Consider the following 15787-nt stretch of genomic DNA (forward strand, 5'->3'; position numbering starts at 1 on the left):
TAAACGACTTGGTACTGGTGAGTTTAGTATTATTAACTAAAAAATTTAATAAATTTAACAGGAAGAAATTAATCAGATTCATCTGGTAATTCCTACAAGAATTTTGGTTCGTCCATTTTCCAACAGATATACTGGTTGAATCTACTAGAATTCTAATTAATGCAACGAGATTTTTTTCTCAGTACAGGAATAACGCGTTCCCACCCATTGCCAATATAAACTATTACTTTGATGTTATATTATCTGAAAATTTAACAGTGCGATTTTAACTGGTGTCACTAAGAGATTTTCTCCGCTTAAAGAATAAAGCAAGAATGTAACGTAGCAATCTCATTACTCGCCACTAATGCAGCTTCTTTCTTCTCTATTGTCGTCGCTATTTTGCTATCCCACCGATGACGAACTCCTCGATGCTAAATAAATAATCGGTCCTTTTCTTTGTCAGCGTTGGATTTTGCGCGCGATTGTGCAAATAGTGGAAGGAGATTCGCGTTCACTTCGGCGCCGAGATTCTATTTGCGCACCTGCACTCTCTTCCTACCTCCAAGTCCAATTAACGGAATTACCTCGCGCCCGTTACAAAGGTTTTGTTTTAACAATCCATAGTACTATGCTCGCGACCAGAACTTGGCCGGAAGGAACTTCTATTTCCGCAATTACCCTTGATGCGTGCGTTTCAATTAATGGCATCTTTCGCTTTAAGACGCTAGCTCGGTGATGCAGATGCGGACGAATCCTTGTCAGAAGTTACAGAGCTTATGGATGGACCTATCATAGAATGACTGACCGATAATTAACGTGTATTTCCATGTCCGACGAAATTGAGCACTTGGACTTAAAACTTTGACCCAAAACAAGATTGGATGGTGTAATTTCCGTAAACGTCGACTCGACAATGGCTTATTTTGAAGTCAAGATTCTCTGGAAATCAGCTTCTTGTTTGATGCCGCGAGTGAGTTTCGTGTTTGCATATTAATAAATCTTAAATTGAAGTCAGTGCCCAATTCCCTCTCAAGTCTCCCCTAACTTGCGCCGGAAAACGCCGGAAATCGGGTCACCGTCGGTTTTTACTTCATCCCGTCGATCGACTTACCGAAGTCAGTTCTCCCCGTTTTTCAGAAGTTTGAGACCGAACGTCGTAGCAAGGTGCCGCACTTAAAAGTCACTACCGAACGACGTCGGAACGTTTTGTAGGCAGGCTTTTTAAGTAAAAAAGAAAGGGACGCGCACGTAGAATGTGGGTCAAGTCAGTGTAATTTAATAACGTCTGGTCTAAAAGGTTTCGCAACGGCTTTGACGGCTGTCGTCAACGTTAAATTCCGAGCGTTCAATGCCAATCTCATTGATGGTTATTACTATCACGAAACAATGAAAACTCATAAATTTAGATTCCCATATATCAGCTAAAATTATATTAATTACGGTATCTCAGCAAAATTCCAAAAGTTTATCTCACTATTGTATTTATCATGCGAATTTCAATCGACAGTTCCCCGATATTGAATTTAATTAAAACGATCTATTATATATGAAATAAAGCAAAATTTTAATAGTGTACATGTTTATAAGCTTTTACGGCCTACGCATAAAATTGTGTACCATTTATAGCATTATTAATGCAATATATTCTCTAGTCTCTCTTATCCTACCGTCCAATAAACATTAATTACTGTGCAATTAATTATTGTGGGATAAAGTTGATCGCTATTCGTTATTAATAAATAATTAATAGATGTGTTGTAGATTCTTACGGCGTAAATATTGCGACAGTAAACATGCAAGAAGAATTGCGTAAGATTTTATGCATTATCGGGCATCAACGAGCTGTCAGTAATTAATCCATCAAGCGGAATAATGATACACAAGGCGAATATCAAATTCATCGAGCAATGTTCGTGTTGAACAATATTCAAGCTTAATTAGCGTACATTTACATGGTCACTATTTAGCATTTCAATGATGCAATCTCGTATGTAGCTGCAATAACATATGCATCTAGAAAGCGTCAAAATCTCAAGAAATTTAGACTAAATCTTAGAAAATTGAGATAACGTTATGTAACAATTATTTACTACACAATCATAATTTACTACATAATTTTAAATATTTTTAATATATTTTTAATATATTTTTAATATTTTAAACATATTTTTATAAATATTTTTAATATATTTTTAATATTTGCTGTTTTTTTTAAATTTAACTTTCAAAAGAATTAAAACTAATATTTTTAATTAATTTTGAATGTATAAAAGCTTTAGCGAAATTTCGGTCATCATGATAAGATTAAAGTAAATGTCAACTTTTATTATGAACTAATCGCGAACGATGCTTGGAACGATTCTTTATCATTTGAATAGGATCGAAGAATTATCCGAAATTTATGGAACCAGCGGAAACATTTATTATGCGATACGATACGAGCATTTATCAGCAAAGTAATGGGGCAAGGACTCGTATTTTTGACATCAACTATCCCCTTGTATGATGTATATATGCAAGTGTCAGCTGTATCGAAAACGATATCATCTTCCATAAGTAAGCACGAGACATATAACTTGGAAAACTCGCGATGTTCGTTAATGTGAGAAATTTGATCGTGCTTCGTTATATCGAATAATTATATCAAAGTCATCAGTTGGCCAACCATAGATGACCCTGTCTAAAAGTTTGTCCCTGACATATTCGCTACTATATCTATTCTTATCCTCTTTTCGCAAATCGTATAATTTATAATTAATTATTTCTGTGATAACTTTAATAATTAATTACTTAGAAATGTTATAAATAAAATAATTATTGAGATTGTTTAAAGACTATGTGTGTGATTTGTAATTAAAATTGTAAGATATAAGATTATTAATATTCTTTTCTTAAATCTATCGCATCTTCTTGATTTTCACACCAACAAATAGAAGATAAGGTATGTGCAGAATTATCTAGCTTGTTATTTCATCTCTATTTTACGATATTTCGTAAATATACTCAAAAATGAAAATATTGACAGAGAAAAAGAGAGAGTCATAAAATTTAAAGATGTTACGAACAATATCTCTATTTCCTTTATTCATTTTCTTGATACTTTCACAGTTATCATGTTTCAAAAATAAACGAACTCCAATGAAATAGCAGAGTTAAAAAGCAGTAAAATAATAAAAAAGAAAAAGGAAAGATAAATTACTTATATTTCTTATTTTTTTGCAGTACAACTGTAAAATTTTGAAATTGGAAAGATAAAATTGCAGACATTTTTTTTCTTTAATTGGTCACACATATTAAAAATATAATATTGTCTCACAGATAATTAACAGTTCTAAAACAATGAAAGAAATTATAAAATTATAGTACAGTTGTAAAATCTTGAAATTGGAAAGATATAATTACAAACGTTTTTTTCTTTAATTGATTACACATATTAAAAATGAAATATTGTCTCATAGATAATTGATAGCTCTAAAACAATGAAAGAAATTATAAAAGACCCAAAATAAATTTTAAATAAATTATATGTATAAGTGTCTAAAACTGAAGGTAAAACGAGATGTTTGCGATGATAGATGACATCGACATATGCTTTCGTGGTTCATTTAAGAACATTCAGTCTTGTCTTTCATCATGCTTCACTAAGAGAAGTATTATTATACGTGACTCTCTCAAGATGACAACCAAAAACCTGGCAAGGTTGATAATGCACGGCTTTGAATTACGATGGGTTATAAAAATTTGGAGTCGACGGACTCTTATTCGGCGACAGAGGACGTCGATATGGAAATTCGATAATATATCCTTCCAGATATTTTGCACGCCCGCGATAAAAGTTGTAAAACTTCCGGCACTTCTCTTAAGACCTGAACTTCATAACCGAGATGAAATCTGATACTTTATACGATTCGGGATCGTGCTTAAGAACGCGATAGTTAGTTACCGGTAAAAGGAGGCATAAGCATTCGATTTATTGAGCGGCAAACTTTCTTGGCCAATTTAAACACGATAATTTCTTCTGATACTAATCCGATTATAAAGTACAACTAATGTATAGCACATTGCGATGTTCAAATTTCAGAATCACGAAGGTATTATATATTTCGCATTCTTTATATTACCATAATAAAAATATACGTTATAAAGAGATACATTAAATCATGTTTATTTACAAGTCGTCGAATCGTATGTAAGCAAACAAATTTATCAACGAAATTATTTTGCCTCTTTTCCAAGGTATAATCTACTCTACAAAATATCGCACGGGCACTTGTTTGTAGCACTTCTACGTTATTTTACACACTTTGTAAAGCCAGCTGGTAATTAAAAATTATTGCACGGGGACGAGAGTTGCAGCTCGTCCCTAAAGTAAGATTTGGTGTTCAGGCCACGGTGCGCGATATATCAATATGTAAATTAAGTCATTTATTAACTGTCCTTGCGCGCTACATAGAACACTTATTTATGTGTGCCATAATTATTCTCTAATTAGCCTTCAGTTATTCTGTAATTTGCGTTAATGAAAGCTGCAGTTATCCGTTATAAACTCGTTTCTTACCGATTAGCTGGAACATGCCTAGATGCATCCCTTGGAGATGCGAGCCACAGTACAGCATAGTGATCCTTGTATGTAGAATTCGTGAGAAAATAGTGAACATCTTCGTGACTGTGGGTGTATAGTACGTAGTTTCTGCAACAATTTATCGCAAATTATTAACTCTGACCTTGGCAACATGTATCTCATTAAGTACATTTCTGTTTTTCATTGCTTATAATATTTATAATTTCTTATTTGCAATAAAATTATGTTAAAATATGTTAAATTCCACGCGATTTGTTACATATTCTCTTTTTAACTCATTGTAATTAATTTTGATAAAAAAAGTACAATATTCAATGTAATTAATTTTTATTTAAAAAAGGCAATATATCCTAAAAAAATTACAAAGATTACAAAAAAAATTATTATTATATTTGCAAGTTCACAGGCATATCTTTTCTTTTATATTTTTAATTGTAATATATAATCTCAAGATATATCTGTGTATGTTACATTATATCTGTTACATAACTGTTATATCTATTACATTACTGTTACATTAAAAACAGCTGCGTGTATTTTGGTGCAATTTATATAGAAAAATAAAATATTTTGCTTGCAATATAATATATATACGAGAAAAAAAATGGACGTGATATACAAGGGCTCCGAATGCTTTGTTTTGTCGTCTAAGCCTAATGTTACAATTTTCGTACGATACATTTTTTAAGCACATTGATTGGCTACTAAAGATTCAAAAAATTATTATTCCGCAGCCAATCAACGCGCTTAAAAAATTTGTCGTACGACAAATGTAATATTAGGTTAATCGAGTGAAGTTAACATTTAGAAAGAGAGCGAAAATAGAGGATCTCGTTTCCTCTCTCTTTCTTTTTGTTTTTTTGTTAATTCATCTACGCAGAACAAGACAAAGAACAGAAAAGTTAGATTATCTGTCTCTTTCTATATGTTGGCTTCACCTTTTTGGTCATATGCGGAGGCGCCAAAGCCAACATATAGAAAGAGACAGATAATCTAACTCTTCTGTTCTTTGTCTCTTTCTGCGCAAATTACAAAAAAAAAAAAACAAAAAGAAAAAGGAAATAAGCCTCTCTATTCTCTTCCTAGATATTAGCTTTACTCAATTAAACAGTAAAACAAAGGGAGTCCATGGAAAAAAACAATTTTAACACTGATTTGTGATATGTCATGTTTGTACCTTGTCTTCTTTTCAAAGTGATATGTCATGTTTGAACCTTGTCTTCTTTTCAAAGATTTATACATTATCAGATTTTAATTCTTAAGTCTCAAATAACTTTCCTTAATACTTACTTTTAAGTAAAGACGAAATTAAACTCGAAGAATGAAGATTTCAAACGGAGACTTCACATTCGACTTGTTTGCCTCTCAAAAAATTATGAAACTTCCAGACTTAAACTGAAATAGGAGAGAGAGGGAGCCACATAAACGCGACATGTGCTGTCATCTACAGGAAGCTTTGCTAATTTAGCCAAACAACAAGTAGTCGGTGACAATCATGAATTCATACGACTATTTCCGCTTGTCGGTATTATCGGTAATTTTACGTTCGGGGAGAGAGAACGCTATTCTAGAAGTTCTAGGATACCAGGCTGTCACATCTCAAGGATCCCCTTAAAAAATTTAGAACAGTGGACTAGGAAAGAGTGACTGAAGAGCTTTCAAATGGCTACGCTCGAGGATAAATCTATTTGGGAGGATGGCGAGGTACGTTTTTTCTTTCTGTTGGAAAGAATAGCTCCGAGAAAGAGTTATTTAGTTATCCATAAATACTGTGTTTTGTAGGTTATGGCACTGAATGACAAGCACATCTGAGCATACATATATGTACAACATCGTGCTATTTATTTCCTAGCAAATTAATTATCACTTTTATTGATAATATTTTCTGCTTCTTTTTCATGCTTTTTCAGTATAAGTCTTTATTGCAATGTCAATGAATCACTGCAATTTTCTATCTGCTTAACTCAAGAAATTTACAAGAAAAAATATACTAGTCAAAATCTTTTATCATTTGTTTTCTTCCATCAAAATTGTATGTCTTATCTTTGCGAAAAATTATAAAAAATAAAACTTTATTTTAATTTAATTTGATTAACGTGATTAATTGCATTGATTTAAATTCACTATAAATCATAGAAGTCACACCAATATTCCTGAAATATTTGTACAGTAAATATCGCATATTTAAAAAAACATTTGTCTTTATGTGATTATATAAAATATTGTTGTCTAAATAACTTTATATGTTTTTAGTTTCAATTCTATGTATATAAAATATATAATATATAAAAACATATTTCTGTTACATATCTATTGTTTTTTTATAAAGAATAACTCTATAAAAAAGATAACGGATCATTGTTTCACAGGAGACACTAGGAGAAGATGTACTGCGAATGTCCACGGACGAAATCGTATCACGTACGCGACTTCTAGACAATGAAATCAAGATAATGAAGAGCGAAGTGATGCGGATTTCGCATGAACTCCAGGCACAGAACGATAAGATCAAAGAAAATACAGAAAAGATCAAGGTAAACAAGACCCTACCATACCTAGTGTCGAACGTTATCGAGTTGTTAGACGTCGATCCGCAAGACATGGGTGAGGAAGATGGAGCGGTAGTCGACTTAGATGCACAGAGAAAGGGCAAGTGCGCAGTTATAAAGACATCTACTCGTCAAACATACTTTCTACCTGTGATCGGGCTGGTTGACGCCGAATCGCTCAAGCCAGGTGACTTGGTGGGTGTGAACAAGGATAGTTACCTTGTGTTAGAGACACTTCCAGCTGAGTATGATGCCAGAGTCAAAGCCATGGAAGTAGATGAAAGACCCACAGAACAGTACTCTGATATTGGTGGATTGGACAAACAAATTCAGGAGTTAATTGAAGCTGTTGTATTACCCATGACACACAAGGAGAAATTCGAAAATTTAGGAATACAGCCTCCAAAGGGCGTTCTACTCTATGGTCCACCTGGAACTGGAAAGACTTTGTTAGCTAGAGCCTGTGCTGCTCAAACAAAATCTACCTTTCTAAAACTTGCCGGTCCGCAATTAGTGCAGATGTTCATTGGTGATGGCGCGAAATTAGTTAGAGATGCGTTTTCGTTGGCCAAGGAAAAAGCACCGGCAATAATATTTATCGATGAGCTGGACGCTATCGGCACAAAGCGTTTCGATTCAGAGAAAGCGGGCGATAGGGAAGTACAGCGCACTATGTTGGAGTTATTGAATCAATTGGATGGCTTTAGCTCGACGGCCGACATCAAAGTAATCGCCGCCACGAATAGAGTAGATATTTTAGATCCGGCCTTGTTGAGATCCGGACGTTTGGATAGAAAAATTGAGTTCCCACATCCCAACGAAGAAGCCAGGGCACGCATCATGCAAATTCATTCACGCAAAATGAATATGTCACCCGATGTGAATTTCGAGGAATTATCCAGATCAACGGATGATTTTAACGGAGCACAATGCAAAGCTGTTTGTGTGGAAGCAGTAAGTCTCTTTACATTTAACAATAATAATGCAAATGCGGCAGTGAGTTATTCAATATGATAAAAATTTATTCTTTAGAGAGTGTCTAAAATTAAATGAAGCTTTTTTTTATTTATATGTACAATATAACATTATTTTATTCAATGATTGTTTTTATTTTTAATTATTTTATAACAACTCTTAATAATAAATCAAATAATATATTTTATTTGTTGTATATATCCAATTAATTTATTCTAACTTATTTTAACTCGATTTTTTATACACACAATTCGTCAAAATAATTAAGACATGATGTATTTATAGGGTATGATAGCATTACGACGCAATGCAACAGAAGTAACTCACGAAGATTTGATGGAAGCTATCAATGAAGTTCAAGCAAAAAAGAAAGCAAATCTTAATTATTATGCTTAATATGCCACGCCGAACCATTTATTTATTAAGGTATCTTTTGTATAATATAGAAGAAAAAAAAAGAAGAGAAATAAATCTTGTCTCAATACTGCAGATTTTTTAACAAATTAATTATTTTAACAGATTATTGTTTATACAATAAACGACTAAATTAGCATTCTTCAAAGCCGTTTGTATGAAAAGATTTAAAGAAAAATATTACATTTATCTTATCACTAGTTTTCTTGTACACTAGTACATATACTATATATTTAGTACATATTTAAATATATTTGCAATATGGATTGAGAGAGAGAGAGAGAGAGAAAGAGAGATTAGACTTATCAATTAAGATTTGAATGTTATTTGTTGCTAAATCATTATGGAAATAAAATTTTAACGATTAATTTAGCATTTAAATGTCTCACTCTATATATGCTTTATAGGATTTTGTAATATTTAATAATGTATAAAAACAAAAAATTTTCCTAGGAAGATAATGAAAGGAATATAGAAGTAAAATATTCGTACAAAATATTAATATTTTCTTATGTGATTGATTAATATAGATTTGTGATTTTTTATTGATTGATTAATTGTATAAAGGTTTTTAAAGTTTTTAATGGATATATTTTACATAAGATATGTTTATCGCCTCCTATGACTTCGTTTTCTGATTCTGTAAAAATAGACATATCAAACAAATATTAATATGTACATCATTTTAAAGTATCATAATTATTTAAAAATCTTAAATTAGCTACATAGTATTACTTACTTTTTGGGTCCTTTCACGAAACACCAATCGACAGAAATAGCCTGACCTAAAATCTCTGTACCATTCAAAGCTTCTTTTGCAGCTTGTGCTTCCTTAAATGTTTCGTATTCCACCAATGCGTAGCCTTTCAGAAATCCTGTTCTTCTGTCCAAATTTAAATGCAAGTTCTTAATTTGACCAAATTCAGAGAATTTATCTTGAATATCGTCCTCTTGTGCTTCTTCATGCACTGAATTTATGAATAAAATCCATCCTTCCACAGCTAAAAATATGAAGAGATTAAAGATACGTTGTAACAGTTTCATAATTTTAAAAGTTACAAAGAAAATATATCTTACATCTTTGAGGCCCAGGCTCATTATCATCTTCCTCAACAACATTCATGGACTCATAATGACCAACATCATCTCTTGTAGATACTAATTCTGCACCATGGCCTCTACCTTTCCTTCTCTTTGCCTTCTCCTTAAGACGAGCAATACCCTCTGAAAGCATATCAAAGTAATTAAAAGTCTGTCACATTCTAATTCGAATATTTTTATAACAATTTCTTTTTATAAAAATTTGTTATGTAATGAATTTAGTCAAGATTGAGAAAAAACTTGCTATCAATATTACTCAATTATATGTAATAATTATATATTATTTTAAAATATAATAAGAGAAATTTCATAGTATTAAACTTACAAAAAATTAAAAATATAAATAATGTATATTGTATCATTAAAAAAGTATCTAAAACAATACAAATAATAAAATATAGAAAACATTAAAAATGAAAGAAGAGGTTATGTACTAAAATTGATGCTTGCAAACATCCACAAACGGAAACGAAACTTACGATCTCCTTCATCATCTACTTCGAACTCTTCAGCGTTATCAATGTCCAAAACATCTGCCATGGCGATTTTAATAATATGTAAATGTTTCTGTTTTATATTTTACTTTATTATTCGATTACAAACAAAACTTGCAAAGAATAAGATGGATGACACGAATCCTCCCCGAAGAACAGACACAATTCCAGAAGAGCGCCACTAGGAAGCATAGATGATATAAACAATCTAGAAAGCGGTCATCTCAACGTTAACTAACTCATTTAGTGTCGCCATCTATATATGCACACACATAGACACACACACAATATATGTATATTTTTATATATATAAAAAATATTAAATATTAAAAATCTTATAATTATGTTACATTTTTATATAATTATAAAATAGTCAGATATGCATTTTGTATTGCTTTATTCAATATACATATAAATTCAATAACAAGTAATATAGACGCATAAAATGTACATGTATGAAAATTATATAAAGGATGCAATCTTTTTGTACCTATGCATAAAGAGGAATTTTTAAAAATTATTTTTGTATTCAATAAATCACATTAGTATTTTTAGAAATACAAAAAGCATTTTTTCTTTATTAATATTAATATATTTATAATATTATGTTATTATATTAATATTGTAATATTATATTACTATATTAATAATAAAAATTTATAATATTATATAATTATTAATATTAATATATTCTCTTTATTAATGCACAAAAAAATTTTGTATAATTTAAATTTACACATATATATATATATATATATATATATATATATATATATATACTTATATTTCTAGAAATATAAAATTAATCTTCTTAATGCATCGTCGAAAACCAAAAAGAAACATCTTATAAAAGATTTTCTACATCTTTATAATAATACATATTACATAATATATATAACAAAAAAAAATTATTTACATTCAAATTTCTCGAATGTAAAATTTTAATATTATTTTTTCATTTAAATTTAAATGTTTACATTTTAAATTTCATTATTCTCTGTAAACAATAAATAAACATAATTTATTTTATTAAAAAATTTTATTAAATCTATTATTCATATTTCTTATTTCATTCAATTTCTCGAATGTAAACATTTTAATATTATTTTTTCAATTTAAATTGTAGAATGGTTTCACACTGTTGGTAAATTTCATATATTCTCTGTAAACAGATAAAAATAAGACCAGTAATTTATTTTATTAAAAATTTTATTAAATCTATTATGTCATATTGCTCTCTCTCTCTCTCTCTCTCTCTCTCTCTCTATATATATATATATATATATATATATATATATATATATAGAGCAAACCAAAATATTGCAGCTACATTGCCGCAACATTGCCGCAACATTGCTGCAATTTTATGCTGATTATTTCAGATCTTTCATGACTCACCTGAAATACTGATTTGTATGTTATTTTTATGTGATAAATGTTGCATATGACAATGTGAACAAGTGTTCTCAGTATTTCCCAATATCTCTAGACATTTAACGTGTATAAATTGTGTGTGATTCTTACACGGGCTGAATATGAATAATTTTTCCTCCTTCACATCTATTATAATTATATACAATTATTTTACAATTTATTTATGTATGTTTGCAATGCAAAATACATAAATAACACACATTTCAAATTTTATTCTGTAAATATTTTTATAAAGAAAATTTATTCAAATTATTATATAAAAAGAATGCATACCCTTATTATCCTGCAACGCCAGCAAGATATTAATACAATCCTCTTTGTTCAGTCGCTTATCAATAATTTCATCATAATTTTCCATTTTAATTATGTTATTGATGTTAATTATGTTAATTATATTATTAATTTATTGAGCAGTAAAGTGTTAAATTTTTATTGCGATAATATAAAGTTAATATTATCTAAAAGTTTTATAAATTTTACTCTACACTTCTATCGCTACGGTGAATTTATTAATACTGTTACTTTTGATATTGTCTTACTTTATTTACATTTGTTCTTTTAATAACAACAGCTGTTCAGAATCCATATTTGAGACTTCGAAACCTTAAGATTCTAAGAAGCTTTTTTTAATATTGTATATATTAAATTTTTTGTTACTTATTTTTAAAATATATACAAAAAACCGTCGAAGCCAAATCTACACGGCCTTTTTTATATTTTATATTGTATTTAATTAAAATTTGAAAATTACATAATCATATTTTTGTTTATTATTATATAGATGGAATATAAAAGTATTATAGGTATTGTGTATAATAATATATATAATCTCTGTTGAAATATTAATTATTTTAGCCGTTTCTACAATTTAGATTCTATTTATATATTACAGTTCAAATAGTTTTGACTTGTATATTCATTAATATTTTATTTTGGCTCTGAAGTTATTTGATTTTGTTATCCTTTTTTATATTAATTTTATATAGGGCCGTTTTTATTTCAGTAAGAGGTACAATTTTAAATATATTAAAATCTTTACTGTTACACAAATATCAAAATTAAATTATTATATATATATATATATATATAATCCCAGGTAGCAAGATGACGTTTCCAAACGTCTTAATGACGTACAATGATGTCATTAAAACGTTATTAAGTTGTCATTTAACGTCACTCTGCTACCTGGGATATATAATAATTTAATTTTGATATTTGTGTGACAATAAAGATTTTAATAAAGTAACGGATTTGGATATTTGTGTGACAGTAAAGATTTTAATAAAGTAACAGAAATATATTTTCGATAAATAGAAAATATATTTCCATTACTTTATTTCACATTAACATTTAAGTTTATTTTATTGAAAAAGAAATAATTATATATAAGTATATACATATATTGCATATTACATTATTATTATAAAAATGGATTTTTTTCGTCATATTCATATATAAAGGAAAATTTTACAAACTGATTTTATAATTATAAAATTAACCTATAAAATTTTTCTATGTTCACTTAGATTTCTGAAAATAAGGAGGAAGTCATTTTTCTTTATATTCCTATATAAAGAAAAATTTTGCAAACTAAATTCATTATGGTGCATTCTGCAAATAATAGTGCATTCTGAAAATATCCAGATTCTAAATTTAAATTTTATTTTAAAATTACTCAAAATGTAGTCAAAATGTAAAATTATAAATGCAATTATTTTTTTACATTTATAGTTCATAGTATAGTCATAGTATTTATAATTATGTTATAGCATGAAAATATAATGATAAAATTATTTTATACTGTTTCTTCACCCGCAATCAAACGCTGATATGAAATTGACTCCAATTTCATTTCTTGATTACTATCATACCATCTTTGACAACTTTCACGCATGCTGCAAACAAATAAAAAGTAAATAATTCATTTTACTGTAGACTAAAAAATATATGTTGCATTATACATGTTTAAATATGACAATTACAATTAATAAATTTTCTTTTATAATCACAGTTAAAATATTTTTCATTTATGCATAAACTATTTTACTGTTCAAAAGAATCCGAATGTAAAAAGCTGAGCATAGTTATATGTAATTAATTAATTCCGACATACCTTATAATACATTTCCGCATTATGCGATATTCGTTAGCAAGTGGAAGTAGAAGTAGACCAAAAAGAAGGATAACAATAATTAAAACTGGTATAAATTTTCCAATCTTTGCTACAATAAGGTATTCAATTAAATATTTAATTATAATAATTAAACCAATCTTCAATAGTATCAAAATAAGCATTTTAAAACTAGAAACACAGCAACATTTTAGCATGTTTGAAGTAGTTGTATTTGTGCACCACTGTTAAAAAAAAATTAATAACATCATAAATTATCATTAATAAAATATTTTATTTTTTTTAAATTAAACGAAATGTTTTTATAAATAAAACGTTTCTTTTTTAGTATATTATTTTTATTACAATTAATATCGAAAACACAAGTTTGAAATTATTACTTTGTCATTAAATTTAATTATTCTCATATCTTTGTTATATTTGTGCTCGAAAACGCTATAACTTATGTTATATATTAAATTAAATAATCATATTAAGTTGTAAACAGTTCGCGATAAAAAACATTATAAATCTTGTTACAAGTTTTATTACTTTTACATATAATATTTGGATATTGATATTTCTTTATTTTATAAGTCTCATTTTTTGTAAGAACATTATTCTTTGAGTTGCAAAATAATAATCCATTTTACAAAGGAAAAATTCTTTTTTTCATTTTCTTTTTTTCAAACTTACTCTACTATTTTCTTTAAATATTCAATTTTTAGCTCTTTCAAAATTTACCTTTATTGGTGGTTTATTTTCTCGTCTTAATGGCAAAGAAACATCACAAATTCTGCAGTGATAGATACTTCTAACGTTTACCGACTTCTCTAAACACTTAACATGCACAAATTGTAAAACATCACTACATAAACACAGACGTATGAGTTTTCCTTTGTCTATACTTATACCTAAATATAAACAAATTTATATATGCAATATTTGATTAATAATTGTATATGTACATACACACACACACACACATATATATATATATATGATACATTTTCATATTATCATATTCGTCCATATATATTATTGATCTTGTTAGGAAATCATTTTTAATCGGATTATTGCAACTTGCTTGCAATATTAACATACTTCTTATTTATAATAATATGGGCAAGTTTGAATGTAGATATAAATAGATAATAATCGAGCAATGATTATATTGAAATAGATAATTTATTATTTCATACAATTCTCTTTCTTTAAAAAGCGATAGCTATAGAAAAATTTGTAGTATTTAAACTTATCTTTTATGTTTACTTTAAATTTTACAATATAAAATTTGTTATGCAGATGAAAGTTTTATCATTTTCCTTTCTTTTATTCATGAAAAAAATAAAATTACGTACCTTCGTGACAACGCCAACATTTAGCTATTCGCAGAGAATCGTCGCTGAGAGCAGCAGAATTTAAATTTTCGTTCTCTATATTTAACGTTTCCATTTCTATTTTCACTGTTGGTTCCTCTTTGAATTCCATTCTTAGTTATTAAACAAACCAATGACTATTAAATAATTATATACGTTGTTAAATAATAAAGAATGCTATATACATTTATATATTGCACTGTATTAAAAAGTTCAAATTTTTCACTTTGTGCGATGTCACCGTACGGTTGACTTATTCATACTGCTATCTTTGAAGGAAAATATTTTGATGTATTTATACAAACATGATTTAAAAGCAACTGTTAGGAATATTTGAGAGATTTGTTTTGAAAACATCCTTTTTCATCCTATCACATATACATATTGAAAATATACGATTCAAATCGTCAGTTAGAACCAATCCAAGCAAGTGTGATTATTTATACATTTTTAAATATAATTAATAAGGGTCGACACGTCATAATTAATATATTATATAATTATTTTCTTAATTTTCTTAATTCTTATCTCTTAATTCTTATCTATGTGAGTTGATGACTCGATTCTAGCATTTATTTAATTTTTAATTTAATATTTATCCCCCTATCCCTATCTGTTTCATTTCAAATAATTGAATATATCAACTTTATCATAATTTCAATCCCCGATATTTCTCACATTTCAGTTGTTACATTTATCTTTCCAAACATATTAAAAATTCAAAATTCTTGTTCACATATATCAAAATCAAATTAAATCTATTATTT

The 15787-nt window shown here is 28.4% G+C and overlaps 3 protein-coding genes across 3 annotated transcripts; 1 reads left to right on the forward strand and 2 right to left on the reverse strand.

Annotated features, from left to right (window-relative positions):
- Positions 1–6076: 6076 nt before the first annotated feature.
- On the forward strand, positions 6077–8870 carry LOC105251315 (26S proteasome regulatory subunit 6A-B). Its single transcript, XM_011258016.3, has 3 exons — positions 6077–6268; positions 6934–8067; positions 8374–8870. The coding sequence occupies exons 1-3, from the start codon at positions 6227–6229 to the stop codon at positions 8482–8484; spliced, it is 1287 nt and encodes a 428-aa protein (XP_011256318.1). The 5' UTR covers positions 6077–6226; the 3' UTR covers positions 8485–8870.
- A 138-nt stretch (positions 8871–9008) lies between these two features.
- Positions 9009–10282, reverse strand: LOC105251321 (RNA-binding protein 8A). The gene is made up of 4 exons (XM_011258030.2): positions 10083–10282; positions 9580–9726; positions 9242–9503; positions 9009–9142 (listed from the first exon to the last, which is right to left on the reverse strand). Exons 1-4 carry the CDS (start codon positions 10141–10143, stop codon positions 9112–9114), a joined length of 501 nt encoding a protein of 166 aa, XP_011256332.1. The 5' UTR covers positions 10144–10282; the 3' UTR covers positions 9009–9111.
- Positions 10283–13139: 2857 nt separating this feature from the next.
- LOC105251405 (E3 ubiquitin-protein ligase MARCH2-like) lies at positions 13140–15303 on the reverse strand. The gene is made up of 4 exons (XM_020027526.2): positions 15003–15303; positions 14386–14555; positions 13645–13886; positions 13140–13426 (listed from the first exon to the last, which is right to left on the reverse strand). Exons 1-4 carry the CDS (start codon positions 15130–15132, stop codon positions 13327–13329), a joined length of 642 nt encoding a protein of 213 aa, XP_019883085.2. The 5' UTR covers positions 15133–15303; the 3' UTR covers positions 13140–13326.
- Positions 15304–15787: the final 484 nt, after the last annotated feature.

This window comes from Camponotus floridanus, unplaced genomic scaffold (genome assembly GCF_003227725.1).
Source record: "Camponotus floridanus strain SB8 unplaced genomic scaffold, Cflo_v7.5 scaffold3, whole genome shotgun sequence".
Taxonomy (NCBI): Eukaryota; Metazoa; Arthropoda; class Insecta; order Hymenoptera; family Formicidae; genus Camponotus; species Camponotus floridanus.